Below are 19,498 nucleotides of genomic sequence, written 5' to 3'. Positions count from 1 at the left end.
GTGTGTGTGTGTGTTACCAGTGTACTGGAGGAGAAGTGTAGCCCTATGGGCAATGATGACAGGTGCAAAAATATGTAATAACAGATGAATTGCCACCTTTACCGATGTACAGTATGTTAGATTTGTTGCAGAGGTTTTTCCCCCTGTAAAACGTATCCAGTTGTTCATTTGCTTTATGACTAGGTAGACTACTGAATAAACACTGTTGGGAATGCTCAGATTCAGGTGTGAAGGGCACAATCAGAAATGAGACTGGAGTCATGCGTTTAGGCTCTTAATGGTTAACCATATTATTTATGTAATAGGCTACTTTGCTTATAATTATGTGTATAGGCTATGACACTAACAATGTTCTCTGAAATACTGCAAAATGCTCTAATCATTCCTGTCCTCCATTTATTACAGGTATGTTATTCAGACCATTTAGATCATATGGGTGCAATATTAAAGTTACATAGGAATGTGGAATAGCCTCCCTAGATCAAGTCTCTTTAGTAGCTGAACGTAGTTGTGTATTGTCAATATCATCTGCAATACTGTGTATGTTGCATGGTGCATCATGCTGTAGGACATGTGCCAGGTCTTCCTTTTCCATAGCAGGATCTAGCCTGACCACCCAGTGAGCTCCTTTAGCCTAGAAGCAAAACCAGCTGACTGCTGGCTTTCATTTTTTATCAATGAATCTAGGTCCAGCCTATCTATGATGTCATATAAAGACTATTAATCGCTAATAGCATAGGAAAAGCAAAAGCTGGGGCATGTCAATAAGTAGCTAAATGATCCTGTGCTAAACTTGCGGAGTGCCTGCAGTTTGGGGAGAAAGATGGCGCTATACTATAACGACTTAATAACCTGTCATGCAACATTGTACGCAGCAACAGCAGCAAGTGTAACAATTGTTGCAGCAGCGAATGATCAGCCGTGAAATTTACCAACATTGTAACATTGCTACACACGCTTATACTACACACATTTCCGGGTGCAAGGGTACTGCTTCCATTTTGTGGCTCGAGTTCTGTTCTGCTCGAACAGCACGCACCAACAAGGCAAGAGTGGCGATTAGGTAACTCTCCTCCTCCCCTACACCCAAAATGGTGAACACATTCAGCTGTTCAATGTCAGCCTCTTTCTCTCGGCGCTGTTTCCCTTCGCTCCTCTCCCCACTCGAGCCCCCCCACAGTTTGTTGCTGTTTTTGTGAGCCCTGCCAACTCGTCAGCTGATCCCGCTTGTTCGCTTCATAGTGGGAGGAGACCAGTGCCCCTACAGACTGGTTTCCTCCGCTCTATCGTTAACGTTTCGAAAAACATCGTAGATTTAAAATAACAAAGTGACGCATGCAAAAAATAGATGTTTTTCCTAATTTACATGGAAAATCCTCATAAAATAGATAATGTCATAATAACTGTAGATTAGGCTACTAGGATTCGAGATATGGCATCAGTGATCGGTATCACTCAATGGAAACAATTATACATTTGTGGCTATCATTTAATCCACCAGACTCGTGCCTCGCCCCCTCCAGTGTAGATTTAAATAATCCTTTGTTTACATGATGCAGTCCCTCTGTCCGCGGAAGGAGGCTTTTGGTAGTGCTGTGTGATTCCTACCAGCTGTTTCCCGCCTTGAAAGACATCCGATCAGCTGCAACTACACACATACACGTACATGCAGAAGGAAAGAGAGAGAGAGATTGAGAGCGCCACACAACGAGGGAACCCTATCAGCTGGAAGTAGAGTAACGTTACAACTCAGAGTGCTCTGCTACTACATAAGGAATTTTCCGAATTATGAAATGATTCTAGATTTATGAGCAAGGGAATTTTCACCTGAAACTGGAACATATTTTGTGCGTTAATTCATTTGAACCGGGGGACACACGACTGGAGAGGAAAGCATGGAGTATTTCATGGTACCAGCACAGAAGGTGCCCTCCTTGCAACATTTTAGGAAAACGGAGAAGGAAGTGATTGGGGGTCTTTGCAGGTGTGTATGCACTTTTACTATTTCGCATTATTTTATATAATAACTATTTGTTTATCTCTGCTTGTGGTGCGCACTTAGCGACTGTGGCGTGGCAACATGCTTGATTTGATCTGTATGTTATTGTGTACTGTACACGACCCACTGTCAGAGAGCGAGACAAATATTACCTTTATTGAATATCGATGAAGTACTCATATTAGGTAGAAGATGATTCAGTACATTCATATGTAACTTCATTTTACCGTTACTTTAGCGAAATATAGACATTTAGTAGCTAACAAACATACCCCACGTGGTTACATGCACACCACGCTGCTGCTCTGTTCGGAGAGATCCCTGGCTATTTTGATATTTTCCCAACGGTTACGTTATGTTTTGGATAAGTATACTAATTTACATAGGAGCAAGAGAGGTAGTACATGTATAACAAAGGTGTCGCACCTTTGTTATGCATGTTTAGCCCACAAGTCCCAGAGGGTACTGTTTGCTCAGTTCGTTGGGGAGCGCGCTGAAGTTATTGTGGGCAGTGCGGCCATGCTTGTGCTAAAGTGGTGAGGGATCTGTCGTAGTCTTCCCTCCAGTAACTTCACATTTCATGTTCATTTATGAAAAATCCACGGTAAAAATTTAAGTAATCGCATTTGTACAACGAAATCGCAGTTTCGCTGGTATTCTTGGCCACATTTTGGTGCACTCTAGTACGGTGTGCACTGCGTCTTTTATCCCGCAGCTCAGCCATGCCGCCGCATGTACAGAGGAAGCAGTCGCATTGTTGTAATGGCGGAGGACTAGATGAGTGGTTTTGAACGCAGTAGTGTGGCGGCGCGATACTAAAACAAATTGGACCGTTTGAAATAGATTGTGTCGCTGCGAGGCATTCCGCAACCGATTGAGAAATGAATAGTGGTCTTATTAATTAGGTTGTGTGTATAGTGGAAGGCCAGTCGATGCATTTGCAACCTTTAGTAGACAGGGAGGCGGAGATGAAGGATAAAGTGTGGTCTGCGCACATGGTCTGGGACATGTAGTTCTATTTTCGAATTGTGTAAAATCCCGAATGTAGGATTTTGCATAAAATTGTGCAAGCAACACTAAATTATAGTCTTTGAGGTGCAAATTTGGCCACAATACATTCTGAAACATGATTTCTCACTTAGAAATATGTATTTATTATGATAATACTTTAATGTTTATTATGTTAATGTTGCTATAATTTGGAGACCCTGTAAAAGCAACTCATCTAATATACTGTTCCTAGTCTGTCAAGCTATGGTGGTTGTATTTCTGACTGGGCTCGCTATTCACTACCACCCAGTCGTGATTTGGCATAGGCTGTGTTTGCTGGCTGGTTTCTGGGATGTAAGGAAACAGCAGACACGTTCTCTCCCCATCTGTGTCGGCACAATTGTTCCCTGTGTTTGCTGAGGCAGCTGAGTCAGTACTGATAAGAGCCTTGCTACTAGAAAGCTTCCCAGTGATACTCCCATTAGATACAGAGGATGTGGAAGTTCAATTAGACATTTCCCATCCCAAATGGAATCTGTGTGGGTGCCATGCTGAACAAATCAGAATGACAAACGCTTTTATGGTTGGAATTCTCACAGGCTGTGTTCCGTGGGCTCAGAGGTCTGAAACAATGGGGTTTGGCCAGGGGTTCTAGCAGGAAAGTCAGCATTGTGTTGTGCAGTGGGCCATGTGAAGCGCCTGCTAGGGTGTTATAAGAAAACAGCATCAAAGCCTGTTCTGCACTTTCATGCTGTTTTCTCAGGGCACAGTCAGCTTGGTACGTAGGAAGCATGGCACATGACATGGTTATTACTGTATTTTTAGCATCGACATTGACCATCACAATGGTTCTGTTTTGAAAGCTCAACAAAGCTTTGTTTTCTGGCTTGTTTTGATAGTTCATACATAGCTGCGCTGTTGCTCACAGTAGGTTCATTCATGTTTTGAATTTATACTCCATTCAAAACTGACCAATAGAGGTCAACTTGAAGATCTCACTTAATATCTACACTGTGGACCTTTGACCCCTATTGTGTAACCTTACGACCTCTTCTCTTCCTCCCCCCAGCCTGGCGAACATTCCCCTGACCCCGGAGACGGCACGCGACCAGGAGCGGCGGATCCGTCGGGAGATCGCCAACAGCAACGAGCGGCGGCGTATGCAGAGCATCAACTCCGGCTTCCAATCGCTCAAGACGCTCATCCCCCACAGCGACGGGGAGAAACTCAGCAAGGTGGGTCCGAGGGAGGAAAGGAAGGGAGAGAAACTCAGCAAGGTAGGTCAGACTTTGACTTGTTTATTAGACAACAACAAATTAAAACCGCGTAGCAAACTACAACGTGCATTAATGGAATTATAAGAGGACACAATAAAGGCAGAAAAGTCCACCACATATTGTGGTCAGAGAGAGAACATTTAGTAAGGTCAGATAGGAGGGAGTTGGAGAGAGAAAGATCAGACAGACAGGGAGATTGGGTTAGTAGGTTAGTCTAGTGAGATCAGACAGGGAGATTGGGTTAGTAGGTTAGTCTAGTGAGATCAGACAGGGATATTGGGTTAGTAGGTGAGTCTAGTGAGATCAGACAGGGATATTGGGTTAGTAGGTTAGTCTAGTGAGATCAGACAGGGATATTGGGTTAGTAGGTTAGTCTAGTGAGATCAGACAGGGAGATTGGGTTAGTAGGTTAGTCTAGTGAGATCAGACAGGGAGATTGGGTTAGTAGGTTAGTCTAGTGAGATCAGACAGGGAGATTGGGTTAGTAGGTTAGTCTAGTGAGATCAGACAGGGATATTGGGTTAGTAGGTTAGTCTAGTGAGATCAGACAGGGAGATTGGGTTAGTAGGTTAGTCTAGTGAGATCAGACAGGGATATTGGGTTAGTAGGTTAGTCTAGTGAGATCAGACAGGGAGATTGGGTTAGTAGGTTAGTCTAGTGAGATCAGACAGGGATATTGGGTTAGTAGGTTAGTCTAGTGAGATCAGACAGACAGGGAGATTGGGTTAGTAGGTTAGTCTAGAGAGATCAGACAGACAGGGAGATTGGGTTAGTAGGTTAGTCTAGTGAGATCAGACAGGGATATTGGGTTAGTAGGTGAGTCTAGTGAGATCAGACAGGGATATTGGGTTAGTAGGTTAGTCTAGTGAGATCAGACAGGGATATTGGGTTAGTAGGTTAGTCTAGTGAGATCAGACAGGGAGATTGGGTTAGTAGGTTAGTCTAGTGAGATCAGACAGGGAGATTGGGTTAGTAGGTTAGTCTAGAGAGATCAGACAGGGAGATTGGGTTAGTAGGTTAGTCTAGTGAGATCAGACAGGGATATTGGGTTAGTAGGTTAGTCTAGTGAGATCAGACAGGGAGATTGGGTTAGTAGGTTAGTCTAGTGAGATCAGACAGGGAGATTGGGTTAGTAGGTGAGTCTAGTGAGATCAGACAGGGAGATTGGGTTAGTAGGTTAGTCTAGTGAGATCAGACAGGGAGATTGGGTTAGTAGGTTAGTCTAGTGAGATCAGACAGGGAGATTGGGTTAGTAGGTTAGTCTAGTGAGATCAGACAGGGATATTGGGTTAGTAGGTTAGTCTAGTGAGATCAGACAGGGAGATTGGGTTAGTAGGTTAGTCTAGTGAGATCAGACAGGGATATTGGGTTAGTAGGTTAGTCTAGTGAGATCAGACAGACAGGGAGATTGGGTTAGTAGGTTAGTCTAGTGAGATCAGACAGGGATATTGGGTTAGTAGGTGAGTCTAGTGAGATCAGACAGGGAGATTGGGTTAGTAGGTTAGTCTAGTGAGATCAGACAGACAGGGAGATTGGGTTAGTCTAGAGATCAGGCTGACAGGGATATTGGGTTAGTATGTTAAAGTCTAGAGCAGTGGATCCCAAACTTTTTATAGTCCCGTACCCCTTCAAACATTCAACCTCCAGCTGCGTACCCCCTCTAGCATCTGGGTCAGCGCACTCTCAAATGTTGTTTTTTTGCCATCATTGTAAGCCTGCTACACACACTATACAATACATTTATTAAACATAAGAATGAGTGAGAGTTTTTGTCACAACCCGGCTCATGGGAAGTGACAAAGAGCTCTTAAAGGACCAGGGCACAAGTAATAATAATCAATAATTGTGCTCTTTATTTAGCCATCTTACATATACAACTTTTTGTTCATTGAAAATTGTGAATAACTCACCACAGGTTAATGAGATGTATGTGCTTGAAAGGATGCACATAACTCTGCAATGTTGGGTTGTGGAGAGAGTCTCAGTCTTAAATGATTTTCCACATGCAGTCTGTGCCTGTATTTAGTTTTCATGCTAGTGAGGGCTGAGAATCCACTCTCACATAGGTACGTGGTTGAAAAGGGCATCAGTGTCTTAACAGCTGATTTGCCAAGGCAGGATACTCTGAGCACAGCCCTATCCAGAAATCTGGCAGTGGCTTCTGATTAAATTACATTTTCACAGAACCGCTTGTTTGAATTTCAATGAGGCTCTCTTGTTGAGATATCGGTAAGTGGACTGGAGGCAGGGCATGAAAGGGATAACGAATCCAGGTGTTTGTGTCATCCGTTTCGGGGAAAGTACCTGCGTAATTGCGCGCCCAACTCACTCAGGTGCTTCGCTATATCACATTTGACATTGTCCGTAAGCTTGAGTTCATTTGCACACAAAAAATCATACAATGATGGAAAAACCTGTGTGTTGTCCTTGTTAATGCAGACAGAGAAGAGCTCCAACTTCTTAATCATAGCCTCAATGTTGTCCCGCACTTTGATAGTTGTAATCCTAGATTCAGATCATTCAGGCGAGAAAAAACATCACCCAGATAGGCCAGTCATGTGAGAAACTCGTCATCAGGCAAGTGACAATTATGGTCAGTAAAGAAAACTTTAAGCTCTTCTCTCAATTAAAGAAATGTGTCAATACTTTGCCCCTTGATAACCAGCGCACTTCTGTATGTTGTAAAAGCGTTACATGGTCGCTGCCCATATCATTGCATAATGCAGTAGATACACGAGAGTTCAGGGGCCTTGCTTTAACGAAGTTAACCATTTTCACTGTAGTGTCCAAAACGTCTTTCAAGCTGTCAGGCATCCCCTTGGCAGCAAGAGCCTCTTGGTGGATGCTGCACTGTACCCAAGTGGCGTCGGGAGCAACTCCTTGCACGCGCGTCACCACTCCACTATGTCTCCCTGTCATGGCTTTTGCTCCATCAGTACAGATACCAACACATCTTAACCACCAAAGTCCATTTGATGGCACAAAGCTGTCTAGCACTTTAAACATATCCTCTCCTGTTGTCCTGGTTTCAAGAAGAGTATGTCTTCCTTAATTGACCCCCCATAAACGTAACGGACATATACCAGGAGCTGTGCCAGGCCTGCCACATCTGTTGACTCATCCAGCTGTAACGCATAGAATTCACTGGCTTGTATGCGAAGCAGTAATTGTTTCAAAACATCTCCAGCCATGTCACTGATGCGTCGTGAAACAGTGTTGTTTGATGAAGACATTGTCTGTACAGTTTTTTTTGGCCTTTTCCCCCAGCATTGTCCCAGCCATATCCGCAGCAGCAGGAAGAATGAAATCCTCCACAATAGTCTGGGGCTTGCTTGTCCTAGCCACTCGGTAGCTCATCATATAAGACGCTTCTAGCCCCTTCTTATTAATGGTATCGGTTGCTTTTATACATGTCATCTTAATTCTCGCTCAAAAAACTCCCGTGGCTTATTTTTCAAATTGGCATGTTTTGTTTCTAAATGTCTGCGCAAGAGTGAAGGTTTCATCTAGTTGTTAGATAGTACTTTTGTGCATATAACACACTGTGGCTGAGGAAAGGCACTACTCCCATTATAAGTGAACCCCAAATCAATGTAGTTCTCATCATATTTTCGCCTCTTCGATGGTCCACCGTCCCTGTCTGTTGTTCAGTGCTTTCCTGAGTAAGGGGGCAGTAGCTCTTCAGCTGCATCAGATTCACAACTGTCAGTGTCAATGCTAGCTGGGCTAACAACATGTAGAATTACTGATGCTAGCATTGGATGTGCTCGTGGAAGCAGAACAACTTGTCGTCGACAGGTGTAGCAGTACTACCAGTAGAGCTGGTATGTGTCTCTATGGACGCATGCCTTACTTTTTTTAAACTATTTATCAATTTTTGAGCAAACGGAATGAGCAGCAGCTACTTTTGGCTACATACGGACCGTTAGTGTAATTCCCGCGAGAGAGTAACGGTTAATGTGATTGGATGTTAATAATTTGCCAAGGCTACCTGTATTTGACATTGTGTTGTTATTTCGCTGAAACACTAGATGGTTTAATTTAATTTTTGGCAGTGAAACGAGGCTACTCAGGCGAGAGAGAGAAACTCACCTAAATGTATAGCCCCGTTGGAAAATATAAATGGACTGTTTGAAAATGTGAAGAAAAAATGTTTTTTTTAAAATTTTGTTTACATTTTTTATACATGTAAATCACATTTGTATTTGGCGTACCCCCAACGGCATTGCACGTTCCCCAGTTTGGGAATACCTGGTCTAGAGAGATCGGTCAGACAGACAGATATAGTGGGAATAGTAGGTTCAAGTCGAAAGATTAGTCAGACAGACAAGGGAGATTGGGTTAGTAGGTTTGTCTAGAGAGATCAGTCAGACAGACAGGGAGATTGGGTTGGTAGGTTCGTCTAGAGAGATCAGTCAGGTGGACAGGGAGATTGGGTTAGTAGGTTCGTCTAGAGAGATCAGACAAACAGGGATAGTGGGACAGTAGGTTAAGGTCTATAGAGATCAGACAGGGAGATTGGGTTTGTATGTTTGTCTAGAGAGATCAGTCAGACAGACAGGGAGATTGGGTTTGTAGGTTTGTCTAGAGAGATCAGACAGACAGGGATAGTGGGACAGTAGGTTAAAGTCTAGAGAGATCAGTCAGACGGACAGGGAATTGGGTTAGTAGGTTCGTCTAGAGAGATCAGACAGGGATAGTGGGACAGTAGGTTAAAGTCTATAGAGATCAGTCAGATGGACAGGGAGATTGCCATGCCTGTTCAACTCCCAGTACATATAATTCTAGATATGTACAGTGCTGCTTGAAAGAATGTGAACCCTACAGGGCAATTCGTAATACAGACAGTCCAGGTAAATGACAGAAACAAAAAAATATATATTTTCATTGTTTATTTAACAAATGGTTTATTTAACAGAAACTCAGATTTGATGTGTCCTCAAATATGTGAGCCCCTTCAGTCAATAGCTTGTGGCACCGCCATTAACAGCGATAACTTGGAGTAACTGTCTCCTCTAGCCAGTGATCAGTCTCTGACATAACTGTCTCCTCTAGCCAGTGATCAGTCTCTGACGTAACTGTCTCCTCTAGCCAGTGATCAGTCTCTGACGTAACTGTCTCCTCTAGCCAGTGATCAGTCTCTGACGTAACTGTCTCCTCTAGCCAGTGATCAGTCTCTGACGTAACTGTCTCCTCTAGCCAGTGATCAGTCTCTGACGTAACTGTCTCCTCTAGCCAGTGATCAGTCTCTGACGTAACTGTCTCCTCTAGCCAGTGATCAGTCTCTGACGTAACTGTCTCCTCTAGCCAGTGATCAGTCTCTGACGTCTGTTTTCAGGGATTTTTGCCAACTCCTTCTTACAGAACTCAGCCAATTGAGTGAGGTTTGAGAGGTGTCTGGCATGAACAGTCCGCTTCAGGTCCTGCCACAGCATCTTGATTGGATTTAGGTCAGGACTTTGACTTGCCCAATCCAAAACACAATTCTTCTTTCTCCTGAGCTATTATTTGGTAGATTTGCTGTAATGCTTTGGGTCTTTGTTGGAAGACCCACTTTCGGCCCAGCTTTAGCTCCTTGACTGATGACATGACGTTCTGTTCAAGAATCTCCTGCTATACCTCAGAATTCATGGTTCCCTTAATGATGTGAAGTCGTCCCGGTCCAGAGGAGGAAAAGCAGCCCCACATCTTGACATTCCCATCACCATGTTTGACGTTGGGATAAGGTTACTTTGGTGGTAGACAGTGTTGGGGTTTTCGCCAAACATAGCAGTGTTGATTGTGACCAAAAAGGTCCATTTTGGACTATTCGGTCCAGAGAATGGACTTCCAGAAACCTTCAGGTTTGTCCAGGTGGTCTCTTGCAAAGTTAAGACAGGCAGTTTGGTTCTTTTTTTGACAGCAGAGGCTTCTTCCTAGCAACCCTCCCATGAATGGCATTTGGATTCAGTGTTCTTATTGTTGAAGCATGCACAGTTACCTGAGATGCAGCAAGGGAGGTCTGCAAATCTCTAGATGTTATGTTTGGGTTGGCTTTTACCTGATTTATTATTGTTTTTGGGGCTATTTTGGAAGGACGTCCACTTCAAGGCCGAGTTGCTGTCATGTTAAATGCTCTTCATTTGCCTCACAGTGGACTGATGGAGCTCAAATCTTTTTGAGATGATTTTATAGCCTTCCCCAGACTGATGTGCTCTCCCTACCCTCGTCCTGATGTCCTCTGAGAGCTCCTTTCCTCTCGGCATGGTGTGCTTTGCATTCACCTGGATGGGTAAACACCAAACTGACCAGGTTTCTTATCTCTATTTATCCGAGTCCCGCCCAAACTCTTTCCTAACGATCTCTCCTTTGATTGGTTTATTTGGTACCCAATTATTTTACCCACCTGATTCTAATTACCTACTTGATTTAACCAATGCAACTTGGGGTTCACTTATTTTTGTACCTGCACTAATTCCTTTTTAATGTTGTTTTTCTACTACGCACATGATTTCCTGTACACCAACATATGGTATTGGTAAATATGAAGCTGTTATGTCAGATCAAAAAAACTGGTTCTGGTTAAATGAAGATTTCATGGTAAAGACTAAACAAATCTGTAATAGAACAAGGGGTTCACAAAGTGTCAAGCAGACCTGTAACACGTACTGATAAGTTGCTAGACAAGTCTTCCCTTTGAAGTTGTACAGGCTCTTGTTGCTGCTACAGCACCAGTCAAGAGGCTCTTGTTGCTGCTACAGCACCAGCCAAGAGGCTCTTGTTGCTGCTACAGCACCAGCCAAGAGGCTCTTGTTGCTGCTACAGCACCAGCCAAGAGGCTCTTGTTGCTGCTACAGCACCAGCCAAGAGGCTCTTGTTGCTGCTACAGCACCAGTCAAGAGGCTCTTGTTGCTGCTACAGCACCAGCCAAGAGGCTCTTGTTGCTGCTACAGCACCAGCCAAGAGGCTCTTGTTGCTGCTACAGCACCAGCCAAGAGGCTCTTGTTGCTGCTACAGCACCAGCCAAGAGGCTCTTGTTGCTGCTACAGCACCAGCCAAGAGGCTCTTGTTGCTGCTACAGCACCAGCCAAGAGGCTCTTGTTGCTGCTACAGCACCAGCCAAGAGGCTCTTGTTGCTGCTACAGCACCAGTCAAGAGGCTCTTGTTGCTGCTACAGCACCAGCCAAGAGGCTCTTGTTGCTGCTACAGCACCAGCCAAGAGGCTCTTGTTGCTGCTACAGCACCAGCCAAGAGGTTCTTGTTGCTGCTACAGCACCAGCCAAGAGGCTCTTGTTGCTGCTACAGCACCAGCCAAGAGGCTCTTGTTGCTGCTACAGCACCAGCCAAGAGGCTCTTGTTGCTGCTACAGCACCAGCCAAGAGGCTCTTGTTGCTGCTACAGCACCAGCCAAGAGGCTCTTGTTGCTGTTATGTATCATTTTGTCGTAGTTATAACAGTGTTCACTCCTCTACAGGCAGCCATCTTGCAGCAGACAGCAGAGTACATCTTCGCTCTGGAGCAGGAGAAGACACGACTACTGCAGCAGAACAGCCAGCTCAAACGCTTCATTCAGGTGAGACACAGTCATCATTTGGTGTCACTAGTGTGCACCCCCCATTTAGTTTGGATACGCAGTTGTTCCTACCAGCACGTGGCTCTCTACACACACTACTGTGCTCAGAATCATTACTTAGTTTTTTAACAATAGTAATCTGGCCTCAGTAGATGAGAAATGTTCTACTCTTCTCAGCATTTAAAATTCAGTTTACTTTCCTGTGTCCATTCCTTAGTTCATAGACTGTTCATCAAACACACTGCAATGGAAGGAATCACCCGTCGTAGTCCAAATCAACCCTATCTTAGTCCTCCATGACTTACTCTCTGACTCTCCCTCCCTCCTTTCGCTCCCTCTCTTGCTCCAACAGGAGTTCAGCGGCTCCTCCCCAAAGAGGAGGCGCGGGGCGGAGGAGAAGGATGAAGGGATCGGTTCCCCAGACATTTTGGAGGAGGAGAAGACGGAGGACCTGCGGAGGGAGATGGTGGAGCTGAGACAGCAGCTGGACAAGGAGCGCTCTGTTCGAATGATGCTGGAGGAGCATTTGAGACAGGAGGAGGTAGGAGCAGAGACACACAACCACAACAAGTAATTGTCAGGAACCACCGTATTCAGGGTGTGCACAGCGTGTTTGAAGTGATTGAAGTACTTGAATTTGGAGCTCAGAAAATCAAGTACTGGAAAACCTTGAGTTGAAAATCAGTCATTTCCTCAATTTGGTCGTTAAAAAGTCCCAGAAAATATTGTAGGCTATTTATAAACTCTCCTGCTCCAATATAATTATCCAATGATTTTATTTCTGATCAGTTTTTGTGAGTTTCCCACCGTTTCAATTGACGGGTGTTGGGCTAGTTTGTTGTGGTAAAACCATTTCATGAGGTCAACAACAGAATATTGACTTTATTACAAAGGAAACGGTTTTTATTGTTGCTTTCTCGTTTGAAAAACATGATACCAAACTAGAGGTCGACCGATTATGATTTTTCAACGCCGATGCCGATTATTGGAGGACCAAAAAAAGCCGATACCGATTAATCGGACGGTTTTTATATATATATATTTGTAATAAGGACAATTACAACAATACTGAATGAACACTTTTATTTTAACTTAATATAATACATCAATAAAATCTATTTAGTCTCAAATAAATAATGAAACGTGTTCAATTTGGTTTAACCTCCCTAGTCAACAGCCAGTGGAATCGCGTCGCGCGAAATACAAATACCTCATAAATGCTATAACTTCAATTTCTCAAACATATGACTATTTTTCACCATTTTATAGATACACTTCTCCTGAATCGAACCACGTTGTCCGATTTCAAAAAGGCTTTACAGCGAAAGCAGAACATTAGATTATGTTAGGAGAGTACCCTGCCAAAAATAATCACACAGCCATTTTCAAAGCAACTAGCATGCATCACAAATACCCAAAACACAGCTAAATGCAGCACTAACCTTTGATGATCTTAATCAGATGACACTCCTAGGACACTCCTTGTTCGATAAAGTTCATATTTATATATAAAAACAACATTTTACATCGGCGCATGACGTTCAGAAAATATTTCCCCTCAAATGCTGCCGGTGAATCAGCGCCACAATTTACAAAAATACTTGTCATAAACATTGATACAAAATTAAACTGTCATTCAAAGAATTATAGATGAACATCTCCTTTATGCAAACGCTATGAAAGATTTCAAAAAAGCTTCATGAGGAAAGCACTCTTTGCAATAATCTGAGTACTGAGCTCAGAAAAATACACTAGGCTATACAGATTGCCGCCATCTGGGAGTCATCTAAAATCAAACATTGCATTAGAAATATTCCCTTACCTTCGATCATCTTCATCAGAAGGCACTTCCAGGAATCCCAGGTCCACAACAAAAGTTGTTTTGTTCGATAAAGTCCATAATTTATGTCCAAATAACTCCTTGTTGTTCGTGCGTCCAGTAAGCTACTCCAAGTGTAGAAAGCGCGCGGACGATGTCGCGGCGAAAAGTAAAAAAAAGTTGTATTTACGTTCGTTCAAACATGTCAAACGTTGTAAAACATCAATCTTTAAGGGCCTTCAGAACGTGAAGATTCAATAATATGTCAACCGGACGGTTCCTGTGTCTTGAAAAAGGTTTTGGAACGGGAGGATCCACCCTCGTGAACGCGCCCCAAGAAGTGATGTCACCCCCTGCCTCAACAACTTCCCCTCCTTGTCATTCGGGCTCTGTTCATCGTCGAAGCTTCAAACAACTTTGTAAAGACTGTCGACATCTAGTGGAAGCCGTAGGAAGTGCACAATTATTACTACGTCACAGTGTATTCAATAGGAAACGACTTGAAGAGAGCCCATGCATCCAGATTTCCACTTCCTGGTAGGATTTCTCTCAGGTTTTTGCTTGCCATATGAGTTCTGTTATACTCACAGACACCATTCAAACGGTTTTAGAAACTTCAGTGTTTTCTATCCAAATCTACTAATAATATGCATATCCTAGCTTCTGAGTTTGAGTAGGAGGCAATTTAAAATGGGCACATATTTTTCCCGAAATTGTCAATACTGCCGCCTAGCCCCAACAGGTTAAATAATGCACAAACAAAGTGTTGGAGAAGAAAGTAAAAGTGCAATATTTGCCATGTAAAAAAGCTAGCGTTTAAGTTCCTTGCTCAGAACATGGGAACATATGAAAGCTGGTGGTTCCTTTTAACATGAGTCTTCAATATTCCCAGGTAAGAAGTTTTAGGTTGTAGTTATTATAGGAATTAGGACTATTTCTCTCTATACCATTTGTATTTCCTATACCTTTGACTATTGGATGTTCTTATAGGCACTTTAGTATTGCCAGCCTAATCTCGGGAGTTGATAGGCTTGAAGTCATAAACAGCGCAATGCTTGAAGCACAGCGAAGAGCTGCTGGCAAACGCAGGAAAGTGCTGTTTGAATGAATGCTTACGAGCCTGCTGCTGCCTACCACCGCTCAGTCAGACTGCTCTATCAAATCGTAGACTTAATTATAATATAATAACACACAGAAATACGAGCCTTAGGTCATTAATATGGTCAAATCTGGAAACTATAATTTCGAAAACAAATAGTTTATTCTTTCAGTGAAATACGGAACCGTTCTGTATTTTATCTAACGGGTGGCGTCCCTAAGTCTAAATATTGCTGTTACATTGCACAACCTTCAATGGAATGTCATAATTATGTACAATTCTGGCAAATTAATTACGGTCTGTGTTAGGAATAAATGGTCTTCACACAGTTCGCAACGAGCCAGGCGGCCCAAACTGCTGCGTATACCCTGACTCTGCTTACACAGAACGCAAGAGAAGGGACAATTTCCCTAGTTAAAAGAAATTCATGTTATCAGGCAATATTAACTAAATATGCAGGTTTAAAAATATATACTTGTGTATTGATTTTAAGAAAGGCATTGATGTTTATGGTTAGGTACATTGGTGCAACGACAGTGCTTTTTTCATAAATGTGCTTGTTAACCTCTTGGGGCTAGGTGGGACGCTAGCGTGCCACCCGTGGTGCACTCCATCAACAGCAGGTGCATTTCAAGAGCGGCAAATTTGAATCCAAATAAATGTCAAAATTCAAATTTTTCAAAAATACAACTATGTTACACCATTTGAAAGATAAACATCTCCTTAATCTAACCACGTTTTACGATTTCAAAAAGGTTTTACGGCGAAAGCATAAATTTAGAGTATGTTAGGACAGTACATTTACAAGAGTTGTGTGTAATGTTTTGTCAAGTCAAAGACAGGGTCACCAAAACCATAAAACCAGCTAAAATGATGCACTAACCTTTTACAATCTCCATCAGATGACACTCCTAGGACATTATGTTAGACAATGCATGCATTTTTAGTTCTATTAAGTTCATATTTATATACAAAAACAGCGTTTTACTATGGCATTGATGTTGAGGAAATCGTTTCCCTCCAATAACCGGCAGTCAAGTCAGCGTCAGAAATTAAATAATTAAAATTAGAAAACATTGGTAAAATATTATATTGTCATTTAAAGAATTATAGATTTACATCTCTTGAACGCAATCAACTTGCCAGATTTAAAAATAACCTTACTGGGAAATCACACTTTGCAATAATCTGAGCACTGCGCCCAGAAAAATACGCGTTGCGATACAGACTAGACGTCATGTTGGGGAGATCTAAAATCGAAAATACTATGTAAATAATCCATTACCTTTGATTCTCTTCATCAGATGTCACTTCCAGGTATCACAGGTCCATAACGAATGTAGTTTTGTTCAAAAAAGCTCATCATTTATGTCCAAAAATCTCCGTCTCGTTAGCACATGATGTAAGCCAGCCGGACTTCTCGTCATGAACGAGGGGAAAAAATATATTTCCGTTCGTTCAAACATGTCAAACGTTGTATAGCATAAATCATTAGGGCCTTTTTTAACCAGAACATGAATAATATTCAAGGTGGACGAATGCATACTCTTTTATAACGTATTGGAACGAGGGTACCCAACATGAACTAGCGCGCCAGGTGTCTAATGGGACATCACCGTTCCATGGCTCTTGTTCGGTCAGATCTCCCTCCAGAAGACTCAAAACACTTTGTAAAGGCTGGTGACATCTAGTGGAAGCAATAGGAAGTGCCAAAATATTCCTAAACCCCTGTGTTTTTCAATGGGATAGGTTTAAAGTCAATACAACACATCAGGTATCCACTTCCTGTCAGAAAATGTCTCAGGGTTTTGCCTGCCAAATGAGTTCTGTTATACTCACAGACACCATTCAAACAGTTTTGGAAACTTTAGAGTGTTTTCTATCCATATATAATAAGTATATGCATATTCTAGTTACTGGGTAGGATTAGTAACCAGATTAAATCGGGTACATTTTTTTTATCCAGACGTGCAAATGCTGCCCCCTAGACCCAACAGGTTAAATCAACACCCGTTTGGCGAAGTAGGCTGTGATTCGATGATAAATTAACAGGCACTCCATCGATTATATGCAACGCAGGACAAGCTAGATAAACTAGTAATATCATCAACCATGTGTAGTTTTACATTTACATTTAAGTCATTTAGCAGACGCTCTTATCCAGAGCGACTTACAAATTGGTGCATTCACCTTATAATATCCAGTGGAACAACCACTTTACAATAGTGCATCTAAATCTTTAAGGGGGGGTTAGAAGGATTACTTTATCCTATCCCAGGTATTCCTTAAAGAGGTGGGGTTTCAGGTGACTCCGGAAGGTGGTGATTGACTCCGCTGTCCTGGCGTCGTGAGGGAGCTTGTTCCACCATTGGGTGCCAGAGCAGCGAACAGTTTTGACTGGGCTGAGCGGGAACTGTGCTTCCTCAGAGGTAGGGAGGCGAGCAGGCCAGAGGTGGATGAACGCAGTGCCCTTGTTTGGGTGTAGGGCCTGATCAGAACCTGAAGGTACGGAGGTGCCGTTCCCCTCACAGCTCCATAGGCAAGCACCATGGTCTTGTAGCGGACGCGAGCTTCGACTGGAAGCCAGTGGAGAGAGCGGAGGAGCGGGGTGACGTGAGAGAACTTGGGAAGGTTGAACACCAGACGGGCTGCGGCGTTCTGGATGAGTTGTAGGGGTTTAATGGCACAGGCAGGGAGCCCAGCCAACAACGAGTTGCAGTAATCCAGACGGGAGATGACAAGTGCCTGGATTAGGACCTGCGCCGCTTCCTGTGTGAGGCAGGGTCGTACTCTGCGAATGTTGTAGAGCATGAACCTACAGGATCGGGTCACCGCCTTGATGTTAGTGGAGAACGACAGGGTGTTGTCCAGGGTCACGCCGAGGCTCTTAGCACTCTGGGAGGAGGACACAAGGGAGTTGTCAACCGTGATGGCGAGATCATGGAACGGGCAGTCCTTCCCCAGGAGGAAGAGAAGCTCCGTCTTGCCGAGGTTCAGCTTGATGTGGTGATCCGTCATCCACACTGATATGTCTGCCAGACATGCAGAGATGCGATTCGCCACCTGGTTGTCAGAAGGGGGAAAGGAGAAGATTAATTGTGTGTCATCTGCATAGCAATGATATGAGAGACCATGTGAGGATATGACAGAGCCAAGTGACTTGGTGTATAGCGAGAATAGGAGAGGGCCTAGAACAGAGCCCTGGGGGACACCAGTGGTGAGAGCACGTGGTGCGGAGACAGATTCTCGCCACGCCACCTGGTAGGAGCGACCTGTCAGGTAGGACGCAATCCAAGCGTGGGCCGCGCCGGAGATGCCCAGCTCGGAGAGGGTGGAGAGGAGGATCCGATGGCTCACAGTATCAAAGGCAGCAGATAGGTCTAGAAGGATGAGAGCAGAGGAGAGAGAGTTAGCTTTAGCAGTGCGGAGAGCCTCCGTGACACAGAGAAGAGCAGTCTCAGTTGAATGCCCAGTCTTGAAACCTGACTGATTAGGATCAAGAAGGTCATTCTGAGAGAGATAGCAAGAGAGCTGGCCAAGGACGGCACGTTCAAGAGTTTTGGAGAGAAAGGAAAGAAGGGATACTGGTCTGTAGTTGTTGACATCGGAGGGATCGAGTGTAGGTTTTTTCAGAAGGGGTGCAACTCTCGCTCTCTTGAAGACGGAAGGGACGTAGCCAGCGGTCAAGGATGAGTTGATGAGCGAGGTGAGGTAGGGGAGAAGGTCTCCGGAAATGGTCTGGAGAAGAGAGGAGGGGATAGGGTCAAGTGGGCAGGTTGTTGGGCGGCCGGCCGTCACAAGACGCGAGATTTCATCTGGAGAGAGAGGGGAGAAAGAGGTCAAAGCACAGGGTAGGGCAGTGTGAGCAGGACCAGTGGTGTCGTTTGACTTAGCAACGAGGATCGGATGTCGTCAACCTTCTTTTCAAAATGGTTGACGAAGTCATCCGCAGAGAGGGAGGAGGGGAGGAGGATTCAGGAGGGAGGAGAAGGTAGCAAAGAGCTTCCTAGGGTTAGAGGCAGATGCTTGGAGTTTAGAGTGGTAGAAAGTGGCTTTAGCAGCAGAGACAGAAGAGGAAAATGTAGAGAGGAGGGAGTGAAAGGATGCCAGGTCCGCAGGGGAGGCGAGTTTTCCTCCATTTCCGCTCGGCTGCCCGGAGCCCCTGTTCTGTGAGCTCGCAGTGAGTCGTCGAGCCACGGAGCAGGAGGGGAGGACCGTGCCGGCCTGGAGGATAGGGGACAGAGGAAATCAAAGGATGCAGAGAGGGAGGAGAGGAGGGTTGAGGAGGCAGAATCAGGAGATAGGTTGGAGAAGGTTTGAGCAGAGGGAAGAGATGATAGGATGGAAGAGGAGAGAGTAGCGGGAGAGAGAGAGCGAAGGTTGGGACGGCGCAATACCATCCGAGTAGGGGCAGAGTGAGAAGTGTTGGATGAGAGCGAGAGGGAAAAGGATACAAGGTAGTGGTCGGAGACTTGGAGGGGAGTTGCAATGAGATTAGTGGAAGAACAGCATCTAGTAAAGATGAGGTCAAGCGTATTGCCTGCCTTGTGAGTAGGGGGGGAAGGTGAGAGGGTAAGGTCAAAAGAGGAGAGGAGTGGAAAGAAGGAGGCAGAGAGGAATGAGTCAAAGGTAGACGAGGGGAGGTTAAAGTCACCCAGAACTGTGAGAGGTGAGCCATCCTCAGGAAAGGAACTTATCAAGGCGTCAAGCTCATTGATGAACTCTCCAAGGGAACCTGGAGGGCGATAAATGATAAGGATGT

General features: G+C 44.2%; 1 protein-coding gene across 3 annotated transcripts in view; it reads left to right on the top strand.

Annotated features, from left to right (window-relative positions):
- The first annotated feature begins 1,434 nt into the window (after positions 1–1,434).
- The window catches only part of LOC106564640 (transcription factor AP-4), a 29,620-nt gene continuing 11,556 nt past the window's right edge, over positions 1,435–19,498 (top strand). Inside the window, exons 1-4 of one of the 3 annotated variants that reach the window (XM_045715644.1) lie at positions 1,435–1,984; positions 4,059–4,266; positions 11,720–11,818; positions 12,171–12,359. In XM_045715644.1, coding sequence (XP_045571600.1) covers positions 1,896–1,984; positions 4,059–4,266; positions 11,720–11,818; positions 12,171–12,359 — 585 coding nt within the window. In that variant the 5' untranslated portion in view covers positions 1,435–1,895. The remainder of the gene's footprint in view (positions 1,985–4,058; positions 4,267–11,719; positions 11,819–12,170; positions 12,360–19,498) is intronic. The other 2 variants (XM_045715643.1, XM_045715642.1) reach the window with 2 other exon arrangements.

Source organism: Salmo salar, chromosome ssa03 (assembly GCF_905237065.1).
Source record: "Salmo salar chromosome ssa03, Ssal_v3.1, whole genome shotgun sequence".
Lineage (NCBI taxonomy): Eukaryota > Metazoa > Chordata > Actinopteri > Salmoniformes > Salmonidae > Salmo > Salmo salar.
Note: the sequence above shows the minus strand (reverse complement) of the source record. Positions and strands in the feature narration are given on the sequence as shown.